Consider the following 16,895-nt stretch of genomic DNA (forward strand, 5'->3'; position numbering starts at 1 on the left):
CGGGGTTTTGGACAGGTGGCAGCTCCCATCACGTCTCTCTTGAAGGGGGGCCCGGTGCGTCTGCAGTGGTCTGCCGAGGCGGACAGGGCATTTGGGAGGCTGAAGGACCTGTTTACCTCGGCTCCAGTGCTGGCGCATCCGGATCCCTCTTTACCATTTCAGGTAGAGGTGGACGCGTCTGAGGCCGGTATAGGAGCCGTGCTTTCACAAAGATCAGGCGCGCCACCTAAACTCCGCCCCTGTGCTTTTTATTCCAAGAAGCTCAGTCCGGCGGAGCGAAACTATGACGTAGGGGACAGGGAGCTGTTAGCCGTGGTACAGGCCCTAAAGGTGTGGAGGCACTGGCTTGAGGGGGCTCAACACCCTTTCCTCATTTTGACGGACCACCGTAACCTGGAGTACATCCGGGCAGCGAGGAGGCTAAACCCTCGGCAGGCTAGATGGAATATGTTTTTGACCCGGTTTACGTTTAAGATCACGTACATCCCTGGGTCCCAGAACGGTAAGGCAGATGCGCTGTCTCGGCGGTATGACACGGAGGAGAGGTCCGTGGAGCCCACTCCCATACTGCCGGAGTCGTGTCTGGTGGCACCGGTAGTGTGGGAGGTCGATGCTGAGCTCGAGCGGGCGTTACGCACCGACCCTAGTCCACCACAGTGCCCGGAGGGTCGGAAGTACGTTCCGCTCGAGGTTCAGGATCGATTGATCTATTGGGCTCACACGTCACCCTCCTCTGGACATCCGGGTATCGGCCGGACAGTGCACTGTCTTAGTGCCAAGTACTGGTGGCCCACGTTGGCAAGGGATGTGAGGGTTTATGTTTCCTCCTGCTCGGTGTGCGCCCAGTGTAAGGCGCCTAGACATCTGCCTAGGGGTAAGTTACTACCCCTGCCCGTGCCACAACGACCATGGTCCCACCTCTCGGTGGATTTCCTTACTGACCTTCCTCCTTCACAGGGGAATACCACTATACTGGTCGTTGTGGACCGGTTTTCTAAGGCCTGTCGTTTGCTCCCCATGCCGGGCCTTCCTACCGCCCTGCAAACTGCCGAAGCCCTATTCACCCATGTGTTCCGGCACTACGGGGTACCCGAGGATATTGTGTCTGATCGAGGTCCCCAATTTACCTCCAGAGTCTGGAGGGCCTTTATGGAGCGGTTGGGGGTCTCGGTGAGCCTCACCTCGGGTTACCACCCGGAGAGTAATGGGCAGGTGGAACGTGTAAACCAGGATGTGGGCAGGTTTCTTAGAACATACTGCCAGGACCGGCCGGAGGAGTGGGCAAGGTACGTTCCCTGGGCCGAAATGGCCCAGAATTCCCTACGCCATTCCTCCACTAACCTAACCCCTTTCCAATGTGTGTTAGGTTACCAGCCGGTTCTGGCACCCTGGCAGCAGAGCCAGATCGAGGCTCCTGCGGTGGATGAGTGGGCGAGGCGCTCGGAGGAGACATGGAACGCTGCACACGTCCACCTGCAGCGGGCCCTCCGACGTCATAAGGCGAGCGCCGATCTCCACCGCAGTGAGGGACCGGTGTACGCACCTGGTGATCGAGTCTGGCTCTCTACCAGGAACCTGCCCCTCCGCCTGCCCTGTCGGAAACTGGGTCGGTGGTTTGTAGGGCCATTTAAAGTCCTGGGAAGGTTGAACGAGGTGTGTTATAAATTACAGCTACCTGTTGAATATAAAAGTATTAACCCCTCATTCCATGTGTCCCTTCTCAGGCCGGTGGTAGCTGGCCCACTCCAAGAGAGTGAGATCAGGGAGACTCCTCCGCCCCCATTGGACATCGAGGGGGCACCGGCGTACTCCGTGAGGTCCATCTTGGATTCGAGACGTCGGATGGGGGGTCTCCAGTATCTAGTGGAGTGGGAGGGGTACGGTCCGGAGGAGCGGTGCTGGATGCCGAGGAGAGACATTTTGGACCCGTCTCTCCTGACGGAATTCCATCGTGGGCACCCGTCACACCCTGCTCCGCGTCCTCCGGGTCGTCCCCGAGGCCGGAGTCGGCGCACGTCTGGAGCCGCGCGTCAAGGGGGGGGTACTGTCACGGTTTCGGCCGAGGCTGCCTCTCTCCCTTGTTCGGGCAGGCTTCGGCGTTCGTTGTCTCCGGAATACTAGCTGCCACCGTTGTATGTTTCATGTTCGTTTGCTTTTGTCTGATTGTTGTCACACCTGTTTTCATTTAATGTCATTAGTGTCCTATTTAGTTCTCGTTGTGTTTGTCAGGTGTTGTGTGTTATTGATTTTTGTCTGTCGTGTGTAGGGCTGATGTTCGCTATTTCGCTCGGTTGAGCTTCCCTCCACTGCGTGGAGTGTTTACGCACCTGTATAGTGCGCATTTGTTTTGTTCGCCTTCGTGCGTTATTTCGCCTACGGGCAAGTGTTCTCGTATTTCCTTGTTGGAGAGTTACTAAAGTCTGTTGGACTATACTTCGGTGTCCTGCGTTTGATTCCACCACTACACCCACCTACAGCACGCGTGACATCAAAAGACAGAATCATCTGTTTTTTTCAGGGGATAAACATACTTTACTCATTTCAAATATGATTTAATGCTTTTCTGTAATGAAAAGCTAAGTAGGATTCCATTCATGACGAGGTTCCAACCTCAGCCATGCATATTGTTACCCACAAACCAAAATGATTAACAGTAAGTCTATACTTTGACAGGTGTGAGTGTCTCAGTGTGAGTATATCACAGCTGCTCCCTGTGCTCTTTGTCCTCTTACTCTTCCTTGGCTGCACTCTGTGTGTCTACACCGGGCTCCTGGCCCCCTTCTCCCTCTTGTCCCCCTTCCTTGTCCTGTTTGTCTGTCCACACGGGGCCGCTGGTGCCAGGTTGGGCCAGGCGGAACTGGGTGGGCCTCAGAGAGTAGCAGAAGGGTTGTTCCTGGTCAGGGTGGCAGGCTTTGGAGGCCCGCAGGCATCTCACAGAGAGGCGCGAGCCTTCAGTCATAGCCGGGGTGGACAAGGACATGAAGGTGCTCTTCACCCACAGGAGATCTGGGGGCTTGCGATGTTCTGAGTTCCCCGATCGCCCCTGCCAAGTGCACTTGCTGAGCCGGAGCTCCACGCGGGCTTGGGCTGGCTTGGGGGGCCGAGGACTGGGTTTATGGGTGGGATGGGGTCTGAGGACCCCTGCTGGGCCTGTGGGTCGGTTGGGACCGGCCTGCAGGGATGGATCATTGTGTGTAGTGACAGGGGAAGGATGGTCGGCGACGGAGGTTTGGGTGGCATCAATGCCAGTCAGGGGTTCCAAGACAGCCATCATGGATACAGGAGAAAATGTGTTTTCACTCACTGACTTCTCCCGAGACACTGATGCTACAGACTCGGCCTTCTGAGTCCTGCTGGTGGTGAAGGGCATTTGGGTGGAGGCACTCTTTGGGCGCTGGGCTCGGAGGCGTACTGCTGTTTTGCTCCTACGGCTGAGAACAGGGACAGGTGCGGTCTCGCCATCATATAGTAGCACAAAGTCCCTCTGACTGGCCAGTGGCAGCAGCTTCAGCCCACAGCGACACTTGTTGAAGATCTCCAGAGTCAGATCTGCAGGAGATAAGGCATAAGGCTGTAAGGCCTGACTAACCTACAGCTGGGTAGTAGCTGTCACACACCAGGCTATTTTCAACCCTCCAACAGAAAAACAGAGAACAGCCACACACAGGCAAACTAACAAATTAAAGGGGAACTGGTGACACATCAACAAATCATCTCGCTATCTTGAATTACAAAGACAAAAAAGTATTTCCATACTGAGTTTATTTCTGAGATCAGCTGCATTTGAGGATATCTTGTCAAGTTCTTGAGGTAATATCATAGTCCAACAGAACTGGTTAAGCCAGTCATGTGAACGGTAGTGTGTGCTCACCCAAAGTCTCCACAACAGTACTGGGAATCACTTCCTTCAGGACCTCACAGTTGGTGTGGAGGGCTGGGTTACAGTTCATCTCCAACAGCCACACCTAGATGAGAATAGACCAAGGCACAGCAAGCACATTAACTGTTAATTCGACCAACCGCTCACAAATACATTTAAACTCACACACACTGTACATTAAAAACCAAATGAGGTGTTTTGCCGACCTTAAAATCATCGTCAATCATGAAGTCACAGCCAATCAGGTCAAAGTACCCCAGTTTACGATCTAGCTTGGCTTTCACAGCGAAAAAACACTGGATCATGATCTGCTGCATTCGCTTCTAATGAATGGAAAACATACATAGGGCAAGGGAGAGACAGACAGAAAGACAGACAGACAGACAAACAGACAGACAGACATACAGACAAACACAGGCAGACAGACAGACACAAAGGTGTTGGTGGAGAGGATGTAGTTCGTAGTCTCTCCCAGGAGTAAAATCACACAAAGTATGTACATCACTTAACTATAAATAACAACAATGATGCTTTCATAATTGATCCCTGAAGGGTTAACTTAACCATGATGTAAACCTAACAAACGATCAAACTCACGGCAAAAGCGCCAAGCACCCAGTCCTTAGGCAGGCCCTTGGCAACACTGAGCTTGTCATTGACGTAAGTGTTGAATCGATCCATGGACCAGACGGTCTCCTCCTTCAGCACGCTGTAGAGAGGATTCTTCTTCTGCATGTACTGTGGGGAAACAAAAGGGGGACCAGGATACACATGAATGGGTCAGAGAGAGGAGTTGTTACTGGGCCAACAGTTTGAGACTGGATTGGTACCATTATTTTATGACCTGGTTTCTGGTCTATTTTCATGCAGTATCCTATGGAGATGCATCTGCTGACAACCTGATTCTGAAATAGTGATACTCTGCTTATATGACTAAACTTGCAGGTCAGGGGAGCAGGTTGACATTTATTGTCATGAGCCTTGTCCTGGAGGCAGAACTGAGCGATTTCCCTTACATAGGCCAGCTGCAAAGTCAAAATTGCCTATATTGTAAAAATTCATGAAAACAATTTTTAAATTTTGGGTCTTAATTTAAGGTTAGGGTTAGACATTAGGGTTAGCAGTGTGGTTAGGGTTAAGGTTAGGGTTAGGTTTAAAATCAGATTTTTTATGAATTTGTGGCTGTGCCAGCTAGTGACCACTCTGCAGAGCTGCCTCCAGAACAAGATTCATGACGAAAAACACTATCCTGCTCAGGGGAGGCAAAATAATTTTGTAAGCCAAGAAAGAGAAGCATCATTTTTCTACTAACCTGATTGGTCAAATGGGAAGAGAGGTTGGGGGAGTTGGGGTCATAAAGGTCACAGGTCAAGCGCACGTAACCATGGCGAAAAAATGCCATATAGGGTGAAGTGCAGGCAATGAGGAAATAGGAGCGCACATCAAACTTTCTCCCCTTTAGGAGCAGAGGGTTCTGGACATACCTGAGGAAACATTAGATATACATTATAATCCACTTGGCTGATCTAGGATCGTCCCCGCAGTCCAAATAATCATATTCATCATGATCTATAAGGCAAAACGGATCCTAGATCAGCACTCATACTCTGAGACTCTTTCTGAATACAGGCCCAGAGCCTTGTATCAATAGACGGGTTAGCTAAGAACGTCACGAAAACGATGCGCACGCTTCAATGGTGGAGAAGGCCGTGTGTTGTTGTGATTCTGGATAGCAAGATAGCTAGCAACAATGACAAGAAACTGCCATGTGGGGAATCGTAAGTGGCTCGTTTCAGTTAGTTTTATCTTGTTCTTAATACCATGTCTTGTTTGAGGTGTTTTGACTGATGTTTCGTCTATGCTAATATGGCTAAAATTCACGAGCTAGCTAACCAACAACTGTAACAATGTATTTGAGAGACACCAAGTGATCAATGTGCAGCTTTATTTATGTTTTTAATAAACATTGAAGACTAAATATAGTTGACATGTTGTCAACAATCTAAGCCAACCCCGTCTGGTTTGCCCCATAGTTGCGCACGTGTCGGTTTTGTTAAACAACCAACCCGTCTATAGTACATCACTCTTTTAAAAACAGATCTTGCATTCCCGTTGGTGAGAAATTGAATAATATATCCAATTCGAATGTGGTAGACACTGGCAGCTTTGCAATTCATGGAGAATGACTACAGTATAACCACATCAAATAAAATAAGAATTATAGAATACAGTACAGTGCCTTCGGAAAGTATTCACTTGACTTTTTCCACATTTTGTTACGTTACAGCCTTATTCTAAAATGGATTAAATAAATAAAAAATCCTCAGCAATATATACACAATACCCCATAATGACAAAGCGAAAACAGTTTTTTAGAAATTTTAGCAAATGTATTAAATACATTTAACAGAAATACCTTATTTACATAAGTATTCAGACCCTTTGCTATGAGACTCGAAATTGAGCTCAGGTGCATCCTGTTTCCTTTGATCATCCTTGAGATGTTTCTACAACTTGATTTACCACCTGTGGTAAATTCAATTGATTGGACATGATTTGGAAAGGCACACGCCTGTCTATATAAGGTCCCACAGTTGACAGTGCATGTCAGAGAAAAAACCAAGCCATGAGGTCGAAGGAATCGTTCTTAGAGCTCCGAGACAGGATTGTGTCAAAGCACAGATCTGGGGAAGGGTACCAAAACATTTCTGCAGTCCCCAAGAACACAGTGGCCTTCATCATTCTTAAATGGAAGAAGAGAGCTGGCCTCCCGGCCAAACTGAGCAATCGGGGGAGAAGGGCCTTGGTCAGGGAGGTGACCAAGAACCCACTGGTCACGCTGACAGAGCTCTAGAGTTCCTCTGTGGAAATGGGAGAAACTTCCAGAAGGACAACCATCTCTGCAGCACTCCACCAATCAGGCCTTTATGGTAGAGTGGCCAGACGGCAGCCACTCCTCAGTAAAAGGCACATGACATCCCGCTTGGAGTTTGCCAAAAGGCACCTAAAGACTATCAGACCATAAGAAACAAGATTCTCTGGTCTGATGAAACCAAGATTGAACTCTTTGGCCTGGATGCCAAGCGTCACGTCTGGAGGAAACCTGGCACAATCCCTACGGTGAAGCATGGTGGTGGCAGCATCATGCTGTGGGGATGTTTTTCAGCGGCAGGGACTGATAGACTAGTCAGGATCGAGGCAAAGATGAACGGAGCAAAGTACAGAGAGATCCTTGATGAAAACCTGCTCCAGAGTGCTCAGCACCTCAGACTGGGGCGGAGATTCACCTTCCAACAGGACAACGAACCTAAGCACACAGCCAAGACAATGCAGGAGAGGCTTCGGGACAAGTCTCTGAATGTCCTTGAGTGTCCCAGCCAGAGCCCGGACTTGAACCCGATCAAACATCTCTGGAGAGACCTGAAAATAGCTGTGCAGCAATGCTCCCCATCCAACCTGACAGAGCTTGAGAGGATCTGCAGAGAAGAATGGGAGAAACTCCCCAAATACAGGTGTGCCAAGCTTGTAGCGTCATACCCAAGAAGACTCGATGCTGTAATCGCTGCCAAAGCTGCTTCAACAAAGTACTGAGTAAAGGGTCTGAATACTTATGTAAATTTACATTTGAGTAATTTAGCAGACGCTCTTATCCAGAGCAACTTACAGTTAGTGAGTGCATACATTTTTTCATACTGGTCCCCCGTAAATGTAGTATTTCAGTTTTTTTATTTGTAATACATTTACAAAAAATTCTAAAAACCTGTTTTTTCTTTGTCATTATGGGGTATTGTGTGTAGATTGATGAGGGGAAAAAACTATTTAATCCATTTTAGAATAAGGCTGTAACGTAAACAAAATGTGGAAAAAGTAAAGGTGTCTGAATACTTTCCGAAGGCACTGTATATGATGATCATATCATTTGCAATTCCTTTTGGCTTTTTAGACACAGTACTGAATGTCCTCATAAAGTAGCGTTCACAGCCCTAGTGTTCACCCACTGCTGCACGATGCGTGCCTGGGGCAAGCGAAAAGGCAACGTCCTGTTGCACTGGCTCTCTGCGATGTTCTGCAGCTTGAGTCTGAAGGCCGAGATGTCTTCCTGGCTCCTCAGGAGGAAGATGCCTCGCCCCTGGTTGAGGCCCGTGGGCTTACAGATCCACACGCTTGTCTCCTCATCACACATACCTAGCAACGCAACATGGTCTTATTAGAATATCTTGTGTAAGCTTGAATAAAAAAACTGATACGAGCAAGAGCAGTGTGCGCTTTCTCTATTCGCATTATTCCCATGCACCTGCAACAATATAACTCAGATGTGGGAATGCTTTTTTAAATTTCTTATTAGAGTATCTCAAAAGTCACATTTAACCATTGTAGTTAAATGTGAACTATGCAGACAAATTAGTTATATGTCACCTTTGCTGACTACATTACCTATATGTCACAATAATTTGTTATTTATGTCACAAAGCAGACGTAAACCTTATTGTTGTCATTATGCATGTTATTATATTTCACCTGATTGTTGTCATTATGCCGTAGGTTTGAGAGATGCTGTTTCAGTTGATAATAATATGCACATGCAGATGTATCATTGTCATCCTCTTAACTTAAAGGAAAAATTATAGGATTTTCAAGAAGCAAAGTGGCACTTGCCACACATTTACATTACTCTTATCCAGAGCGACTTACAAATTGGTGCATTCAACTTATGATAGCTTGTGGGACAACCACCCAATCTTTTTTTTTTTATGGGGGGATGGGGAGGGGGGGTAGAAGGATTACTTTTATACTATTCCAGGTATTCCTTAAAGAGATATGGTTTCAAGTGTCTCCGGAAGGTGGTCAGTGACTCCGCTGTCCTGGCGTCGTGAGGGAGCTTGTTTGACTGGGCTGAGCGGGAACTGTGCTTCCGTAGAGGTAGGGGGGCTAGCAGGCCAGAGGTGGATGAACGTAGTGCCCTCGTTTGGGTGTAGGGTCTGAACAGAGCCTGAAGGTAAGGCGGTGCCGTTCCCCTCACAGCTCCGCAAGCAAGCACCATGGTTTTGTAGTAGATGTGTGCTTCAACTGGAAGCCAGTGGAGTGTGTGGAGGAGGGAACTTGGGAAGGTTGAACACCAGATGGGCTGCAGCGTTCTGGGTAAGTTGTAGGGGTTTAATGGCACAGGCAGGGAGCCCAGCCAACAAACAGCGAGTAGGAGTAATCCAGACGGGAGGTGACAAGTGCCTGGATTAGGACCTGTGCTGCTTTCTGTGTAAGGTAGGGTCGTACTCTGCGAACGTTGTAGAGCATGAACCTGCAGGATCGGGTCACCGCTTTGATGTTAGCGGAGAACGACAGGGTGTTGTCCAGGGTCACGCCAAGGTTCTTTGCACTCTGGGAGGAGGACACAATGGAGTTGTCAACCGTGATGGCGAGATCATGGAGCGGGCAGTCCTTCCCCGGGAGGAAGAGCAGCTCCGTCTTGCCGAGGTTCAGCTTGAGGTGGTGATCCGACATCCACACTGATATGTCTGCTAGACATGCAGAGATGTGATTCGCCACCTGGTTATCAGAAGGGGGAAAGGAGAAAATTAATTGTGTGTCGTCAGCGTAGCAATCATAGGAGAGACCATGTGAGGATATGACAGAGCCAAGTGACTTGGTGTATAGAGAGAATAGGAGAGGGCCTAGAACTGAGCCCTGGGGGATACCAGTGGTGAGAGCACGTGGTGCAGAGACAGATTCTCGCAACGCCACCTGGTAGGAGCGACCTGTAAGGTAGGTCGCAATCCAAGTGTGACGAGGTGTGAATGAAGGAGTCAGGCACAGGAGGTAAAATACAGAAGTTCAGAGTTTATTCCGTTTACATAAATCAAACGCCCCAAGCGTCAAACGAAACTATTACAAGGGAAAACATCCACCTTGGCATAAACACAGTGAATAGTAGCTCCACCGAGCTACACGCTCTCACAACAAACAATCACTCACAATGACAAGGGGAACAGAGGGAACACTTATACACATACTAATTAGGGGAGTGATGAGAATGGGATCGGCAGTAGCTAGTACTCCGGTGATGACAAACGCCGAAGCCTGCCCGAACCAGGAGGGGGGGCAGCCTCGGCGGAAGTCGTGACACCAAGAGTGAGCAATGCCGGAGATGCCCAACTCGGAGAGGGTGGAGAGGAGGATCTGATGGTTCACAGTATCAAAGGTAGCAGATAGGTCTAGAAGGATAAGAGCAGAGGAGAGAGAGTTAGCTTTAGCAGTGCGGAGAGCCTCCGTGACACAGAGAAGAGCAGTCTCAGTTGAATGACCAGTCTTGAAACCTGACTGGTTTGGATCAAGAAGGTATTCTGAGAGAGATAGCAGGAGAGTTGGCTAGAGACGGCACGCTCAAGAGTTTTGGAGAGAAAAGAAAGAAGGGATACTGGTCTGTAGTTGTTAACATCGGAGGGATCGAGTGTAGGTTTTTTGAGGAGGGGTGCAACTCTCGCTCTCTTGAAGACGGAAGGGACATAGCCAGCGGTAAAGGATGAGTTGATGAGCGAGGTGAGGTAAGGGAGAAGGTCTCCGGAAATGGTCTGGAGAAGAGAGGAGGGGATAGGGTCAAGCGGGCAGGTTGTTGGGCGGCCGGCCGTCACAAGTCGCAAGATTTCATCTGGAGAGAGAGGGGAAAAAGAAGTCAAAGCATAGGGTAGGGCAGTGTGAGCAGGACCAGTGGTGTCATTTGACTTAATAAATGAGGATCGGATGTCGTCAACGTTCTTTTCAAAATGGTTGACGAAGTCATCCACAGAGAGGGAGGAGTTAGGGGGAGGAGGAGGAGGATTCCTTGTTTTGCGTTTTGCATCATATGATGCATTTTGCATCATCATGAGATGTGGCAAGTGACACTTTGCTTCTTGAAAGTCCAATATCCTGAAAACTTGACTGCTGACATGCAAAACATTTTGGGATTGTATTAACAATGGGCTAATGAAATAAATACCAAAATATAGTTTTTGAGTGGATTTTACCTTTAACTTTTAGAATTAAAGTTACTATTAACTGCATGATGATGCACATTGCAAGTTATACTGCATCCTTCTTTTATGACAGCTGAGTCATAAGTCTACTTGTGCTATTGGTGTTAAGTGGGAGAACTGACTGTGTCATGGTTTCTTCTTCAACCCTTCTGTCTCTTTAACAAACCTTCTAACTGCAGAAGGTGAAATAAACAGTTTTCGAAGGCCTTGAGGCCGATATGTAAAGCTTAATAAAGAGCAGTGATACTAGCAAGAGCAGTGTGCGGGTTTCTTATTTTTTCTCATGTTATTCAACTGTTACCATGCACCTGCAACAAAGATAGCTCAGATGTGCGATTGCCTTTTGATTTTGAAATAAACAGGTTTGAAATTAGGAGAGGCGTAATGGTGGAAAGGCTGCTGCAGTGAGGCAGTAGCGACTGTTCAAAGGACTGTGGGTGTCATGGCTTTTCACTGCATGTCTCTCTCTGTGTCTCAGACCTGCCCTCTGCCGACATTTCTCTATGGCAACACAACAGGTTTCTCTTGTGATTTTATCACAATAGCCTGCTGGGAACTGAAATGCTGTACCTTAATGTTCCAATAAGTCAATAAATAATAATACATTCAAATCGCCAGGACAACTATTGTGTCACGCAAATCTGTCAGTTACGCATTATTTGTTTTCATTGTCTTTGCCTTCATTGTCTCTTCCATGAAGCACAAGTTCCTTTTTCAACTGTAGCCCCTACAGAATCTAGTTGAACCTGTATTATATTGTGCTAGTATTGACATGTCATCGTGTTACTGGAGGCGTTGTATTTGACTTAGGCCAATTTTTACCTTCCTGCTGGGCAAAGAAAGCCTCTCTCTCATCTCTCATGTCCATGCGGAAGGTGTTCGGGAAAAACTCGTCAATTTTCAACCTCCTACAAGGCACAGAAGTAGCCATTAGATGAAAGGTCACTGTCTTACTTAAAGGGATTGTCCACTTCTTTAAAGTGTTATCTTATTTTTAATACTGGATTTAAAAACAGATCCAGGAAAGACAACACCCTAGTGAAGTAAAATAAAAAGAGAAAAATAAAAAGTTAACCAACATAACTTATTATAGAAGTAGCCATTAGATGAAGTAACCATTAGAAGTAGACATTATGAACTACTCTATAGAGATACAGTATTTTACAGGACTATACTGTGAGAGCCCTATGCACCTTCTTTGTCTCGGATGCCTCACCTCAGTCCTCGACCGTGGTTGACCTTGCTGCTGACGCGGTCATACTCCCTTAGGCTGCTAAGGAGGCCGATCTTAGTGGTCAGCACCTTGTTGTTGGGGATCTGGTAAAGGAGCTGTTCACCTACGACATGATGACATAAGCAAAACCATTCTCCTTCATATAGTCATTTTACATCTGTTGTCTTCTACAAAAGAGACAACATTTCAATCACTGAACCCAGATATATATTTGGCGCTTATTATGAAATATTCAAGACTGAATTAACATTTTATGTAACTGTATTGATCCCTCTGTGGAGTGAAGCATATGAGCTTCTATAGAACAGCTACCTTCTTTGAAGTTGTAGTAGGTGACTGGGGATTTGATCTCGCACCACTTGAGTTTAAAGTCCTCTCTAGTCTTGTCGTAGATCCGTTGCCATCCTCTGCTCTCACAATAGGAGGTTACTCTACATTGAATAAAAGTAGTCAATACAAAAAATGTCAACACTCAAAAGATTGAATTAAGACCTAAGTTGAATTGTCTTATCATTTCACTTCATTGGTATAGGGCAGTGACTTACATGGAGGCTCCATTCCCTCCTCCAAAGAAGAAGAAGGGCCCCAGGCCCCTGGGCTCCTCTGTCCGCCTGTCCCTCTCCCTCTCTGGATACGGTAGTAACACCACCCCCCTGGGGGATGGCCTCCTCCTGCTCCCACTGAGGCACTGTTCCTCCAGACACACACCTGCCGCACCCAGAGATATGGATTAAAACACACATATACACACACACACACACACACGTAAACACACACGTGTACACTCGTACACTTACACACATTTGGACTGCTGAGTGCCAAATTCTATTCAAAAGTGTCAATATGTACTATAACTAAAATGGTGGAAACTCTAGTTCGGAAAATCTTGTTTACTAAACCATAAGAAATAACTTTGGTTTTATCACCTTTGTAGTTCCTGAGTGCTGACTTTGAGCATTCCTTTTCATTTGGGTATTCTAGCTTTTCTTTTATCTTTGTTCACTGAAGCATATAAGAACTGTTTTGCACTTTATGACTAACTGGTAGTTTATATGCCTCTCCTGTTACTTATTATTGGAAAACTTTAATTTCCACGGGGGGCCAGTATGAAAAATGTATGCACTCACTAACTGTAAGTCGCTCTGGATAAGAGTGTCTGCTAAATGACTAAAATTAAAAATTTGAACAACCTGAATCCCACCATTCCCCACACACACCTGGCCCTCCATCCTCCCCGCTCCTCCGTGCTGCAGACGTCCTCTGGTTAGCTCGGAGACCTGTCTCTGGGCCCTCCTGGGGTTGGCCTACCCCTTCACTGGGTTCTGTCACTTCCTGTATCTTGTTGTTGTGGGCCAGGGACCCGTTGTCTCCCACCTCGTCCTCCTGCATCCCTCCCTGGCTCTGTCTCTCCCGGGGCGGGTTGTCTCCACAGGCCAGCTGGGCGTCCGGCAGCCCTCTCACCCCTATCTCGCCCTGAGGACAGGGCTCAACCAAGTTCTCCGATGACATCACTTACCACTGACGCTGACCCAGATCGTGGGATTAGTGGAGTACTGTAACAGGAGGAGTTTTTCCATTAAGAATGACACCCGGACCGGACCAACCCTCTCCTTCTCGCAGTCTGTGACACCCGCCCTGTTCAAGATTGGAGACAGGAGTTAGCTGACTCATGCTGCACTTCAGCATGCACTCAGTACTAACTGGAGTGTGAAACCAAAGCTATGGATAAGATTCAAAAGGATGGCTGTTTAATTGTAGTTGCTTTCATGTCTGTTATTCTATTATTTATTGAGAAATACAATTTTCTAAATGTACTCACAAAATGCAATTAAATCTCAATGTCAAGCAAATTGTCTTTTACTGTATTTATAGCCTAGTACATTTGTCAAATTGTATAATTATTTTATGCTTTATAGCTAATAAAAAATTTAAGAACAAGTAATTTGGGTAATTAATACATCGCAAAATGTATTAAATGTAGTCCTATTGAGCAATATGCAGAATCGAGTGTTTAGCAGAAGTAGGTAGGCAGTACGTGATGACCTCTGACCTTATCTGGAGCTGGTCCTGTTGCACACTGATGCCTGTAGAACTTCAGGGGAAATTTCAGCTATGCCTGCAGCTATTTAGGTCCAAAACAACAGCTTTTTCTATGTATGCATTTCACCCAGTGGTCCACATGAGGCCCTGAAAAGGAGAAAAAAATGGCCCATGCACAAATGAAATGGTGTAAGTCAATATGCTGTAATTCAGCGTTAGTCCATGTAGGTTTTGGTCTGTATAAAATACTACTGGCACACTGGTAGCCAGCTTAGTCAATGCAGGGCAAACTGAGTAGGAAAGTGTGTAAACAGCCACTGGTTGCCTGGGAAATGGGTGCCTTGGCAACAGTTGCTAATTCTAGATTGAATCTTGCAACAATACCACCACAAGATATACTACTCAAGGATATGAATCCCACATGCACCCCACCTCCAAGTGTATCATCATTCAATATTAATTGCCAGTAAGCCTGTGGTGTGACTTCTATAGTAAAAAGAGAACAGAGTGTCAATCAAAATGGATTAGCCAATTTTCCAAGGCATTGTATCTAACAAAAGTGTAAAATAATATTTTCTGGAGGGTGCACACATGCTTTTACATACTGGCATTATAATGAAAGTATCCAGGGGGCATTTCTTTCCTTTTTATGTTGTAATAATCATCACACCTTGTCTTGGGTCTTTGTTCCATCAAGGTCCCCTTCTTTCCAGACTCAATTGAATAAGCAGTGATCTATAAATAAATATGTATAATTTTTATTCATTTTATCACTGAGTGTAACCTAATTTGTTTTTCTAAACATTGTCAAACTTGATGTGCTTGCTAGTTATTATTATTTGTATTTATTAATGTGTTTTTTTTTTGGGGGGGGGGGGGGTCATTTTCCTGCAATATGAATCAACTGGCAAATACTGGTAGGTTGTTAAGGAAACATTTCCCTTTTTTCTCTCCCTCATAAAATTTGCCTGCCCCTTTTTTAAATCCAGTAATCACTCCCCATCTCAACCATTTGCCTACACAGGACCCACCCAGTCACAGTTGGCAATTACCACTAATCCTCCCACTACCTCCGAACACCCTGATAATTTACTGGGAGTGGTGCCATTGCATCAAACAGCCAGGCAAACATACAATATACACTGTTGTCTGATTGTGGATTTGACTGTTATGAGGGTCATTCCACGAAATGGGTGCCTTTTGCGGCCCTTTGATATTTTAAGTAGAAATTGTACACCAATATTTAATTTTAAAGGCTGTTATATTAAATGAAGTTTCCTTTAATATAATATACTGAAGACCACATGGAGAATTTAATCTGATTTTTTATATGAATAAAGACTTGCTAAAGTGCCAAAAATTCAGCATCTTGACATGTCCCTCCGTGTACCCTTCTAGGAAGATTTTAACCCACTTAACCCCAACATTTCTCCATGTTTTCACCATCATTGTAAAGCCTTAGTTATTTTGTTGCTTTGACAACGTCATTTCTGAAGATTATTATTTATTTACTGTGATCACTGATTAATTTAAGTCTGTCCCTTATTTTAAGGTCAACCCTGTTATGTGAACTGAATTCTCGTTTTAATATGGTGAAACTATTCCTTTCTACATATTTTTTTCAAAAGAAACATTGTACATTTAATAGTCAAATCATAGTGTAAAGGCAGGAGAGCTGGTTCTACTCTTTTTGGCCATTTGCTGGTGTTTTGTGGTGGAAAACTGAGTGGGTCAAGCATAACACGTAAACCCTGTCATGCATTCATTAGATAGACAGGCTAGAAATGTTTTAACTATTTCACTTTTTTTGTTGTTGCTTGCATTCAATTGCCACTCCCTGTTGCACACACTGTAAAACCGGATAAGTTCTGGCTACTCAAACATTTTGAGAAAAAAAAAAAAAGAAAAAAAAATGTATTGGTCAATTTTGGGGGGAAGCCTGGCTTCCCTTGGCAACCATGAATATACGCGCACTGCCAAAAAATCTACCTGCAGTAGAGCATGCTGGGAAAAAAGTTCATTTGTTATCATATCTTTTTTTTATGTTGGTGTGACTTCTGATTAAGTTTTGAGTCAGTACCACATAAACATTTTAAGTAATAATGACTTTGAGTACAACTTACTAGAAGTATTTGAGTTAAAAATGCTTTGGGGTTTACAGTGAACAACAAGCTTCTAGTCCCCCTGTCACAAGGGGATTTATGGCTGATTTATGATGAAATCGTCAACCCTCTTACGGTCAACCCTGTTGCTGTTACTTTATTTGGCACTTAATAGGCGCTTACTATAGTCATTTTTTTATTTAACCTCTTGAGATGGGAGAACTTGTTTTTTATTAAGTTAAACATGTGCTCTTTATGACAGAATGTTAAAATAAGATGCAATCAAAAGGCACCGAGTTGCTGGAACGACCCATGAATTAAAAAAATTTACAATTGGGAATATCAATGTTGGCAAATAATGGCCAAAGAAAGTAATGGCCAAAAAAACACCAATACGTTTTCCAAATATATGCAAATATTAAATTTAAGGTCAGAAGACCACAAATCTCTTTAATATGACAGTGTAATGTCTTATGTCAGTGCTTGGTAGGACATTGAAGACACTCTAAGCACTCATTTTTACATGGAACCCTCCCATATTCTTGTGTAAAAGTGCTTTGTGTTTTGTTAGTGTTCAGCCAATGTCAGCCACACCTTGATAAAGAACCGCCATCTGATAGACACTCTGT

General features: G+C 45.4%; 1 protein-coding gene across 1 annotated transcript; it reads right to left on the minus strand.

Moving 5' to 3' along the window:
- Positions 1-2,728: 2,728 nt before the first annotated feature.
- Positions 2,729-13,633, minus strand: ttll10 (tubulin tyrosine ligase-like family, member 10; the record flags this gene model as incomplete). The annotated part of the gene is made up of 11 exons (XM_084187121.1): positions 2,729-3,549; positions 3,872-3,965; positions 4,087-4,203; positions 4,478-4,618; positions 5,193-5,364; positions 7,879-8,065; positions 11,713-11,798; positions 12,107-12,227; positions 12,437-12,555; positions 12,670-12,832; positions 13,342-13,633. 11 exons carry the CDS (start codon positions 13,631-13,633, stop codon positions 2,729-2,731), a joined length of 2,313 nt encoding a protein of 770 aa, XP_084043247.1.
- Between the last annotated feature and the right edge of the window lie 3,262 nt (positions 13,634-16,895).

This window comes from Coregonus lavaretus (assembly GCF_964263955.1).
Source record: "Coregonus lavaretus genome assembly, chromosome: 22".
Taxonomy (NCBI): Eukaryota; Metazoa; Chordata; class Actinopteri; order Salmoniformes; family Salmonidae; genus Coregonus; species Coregonus lavaretus.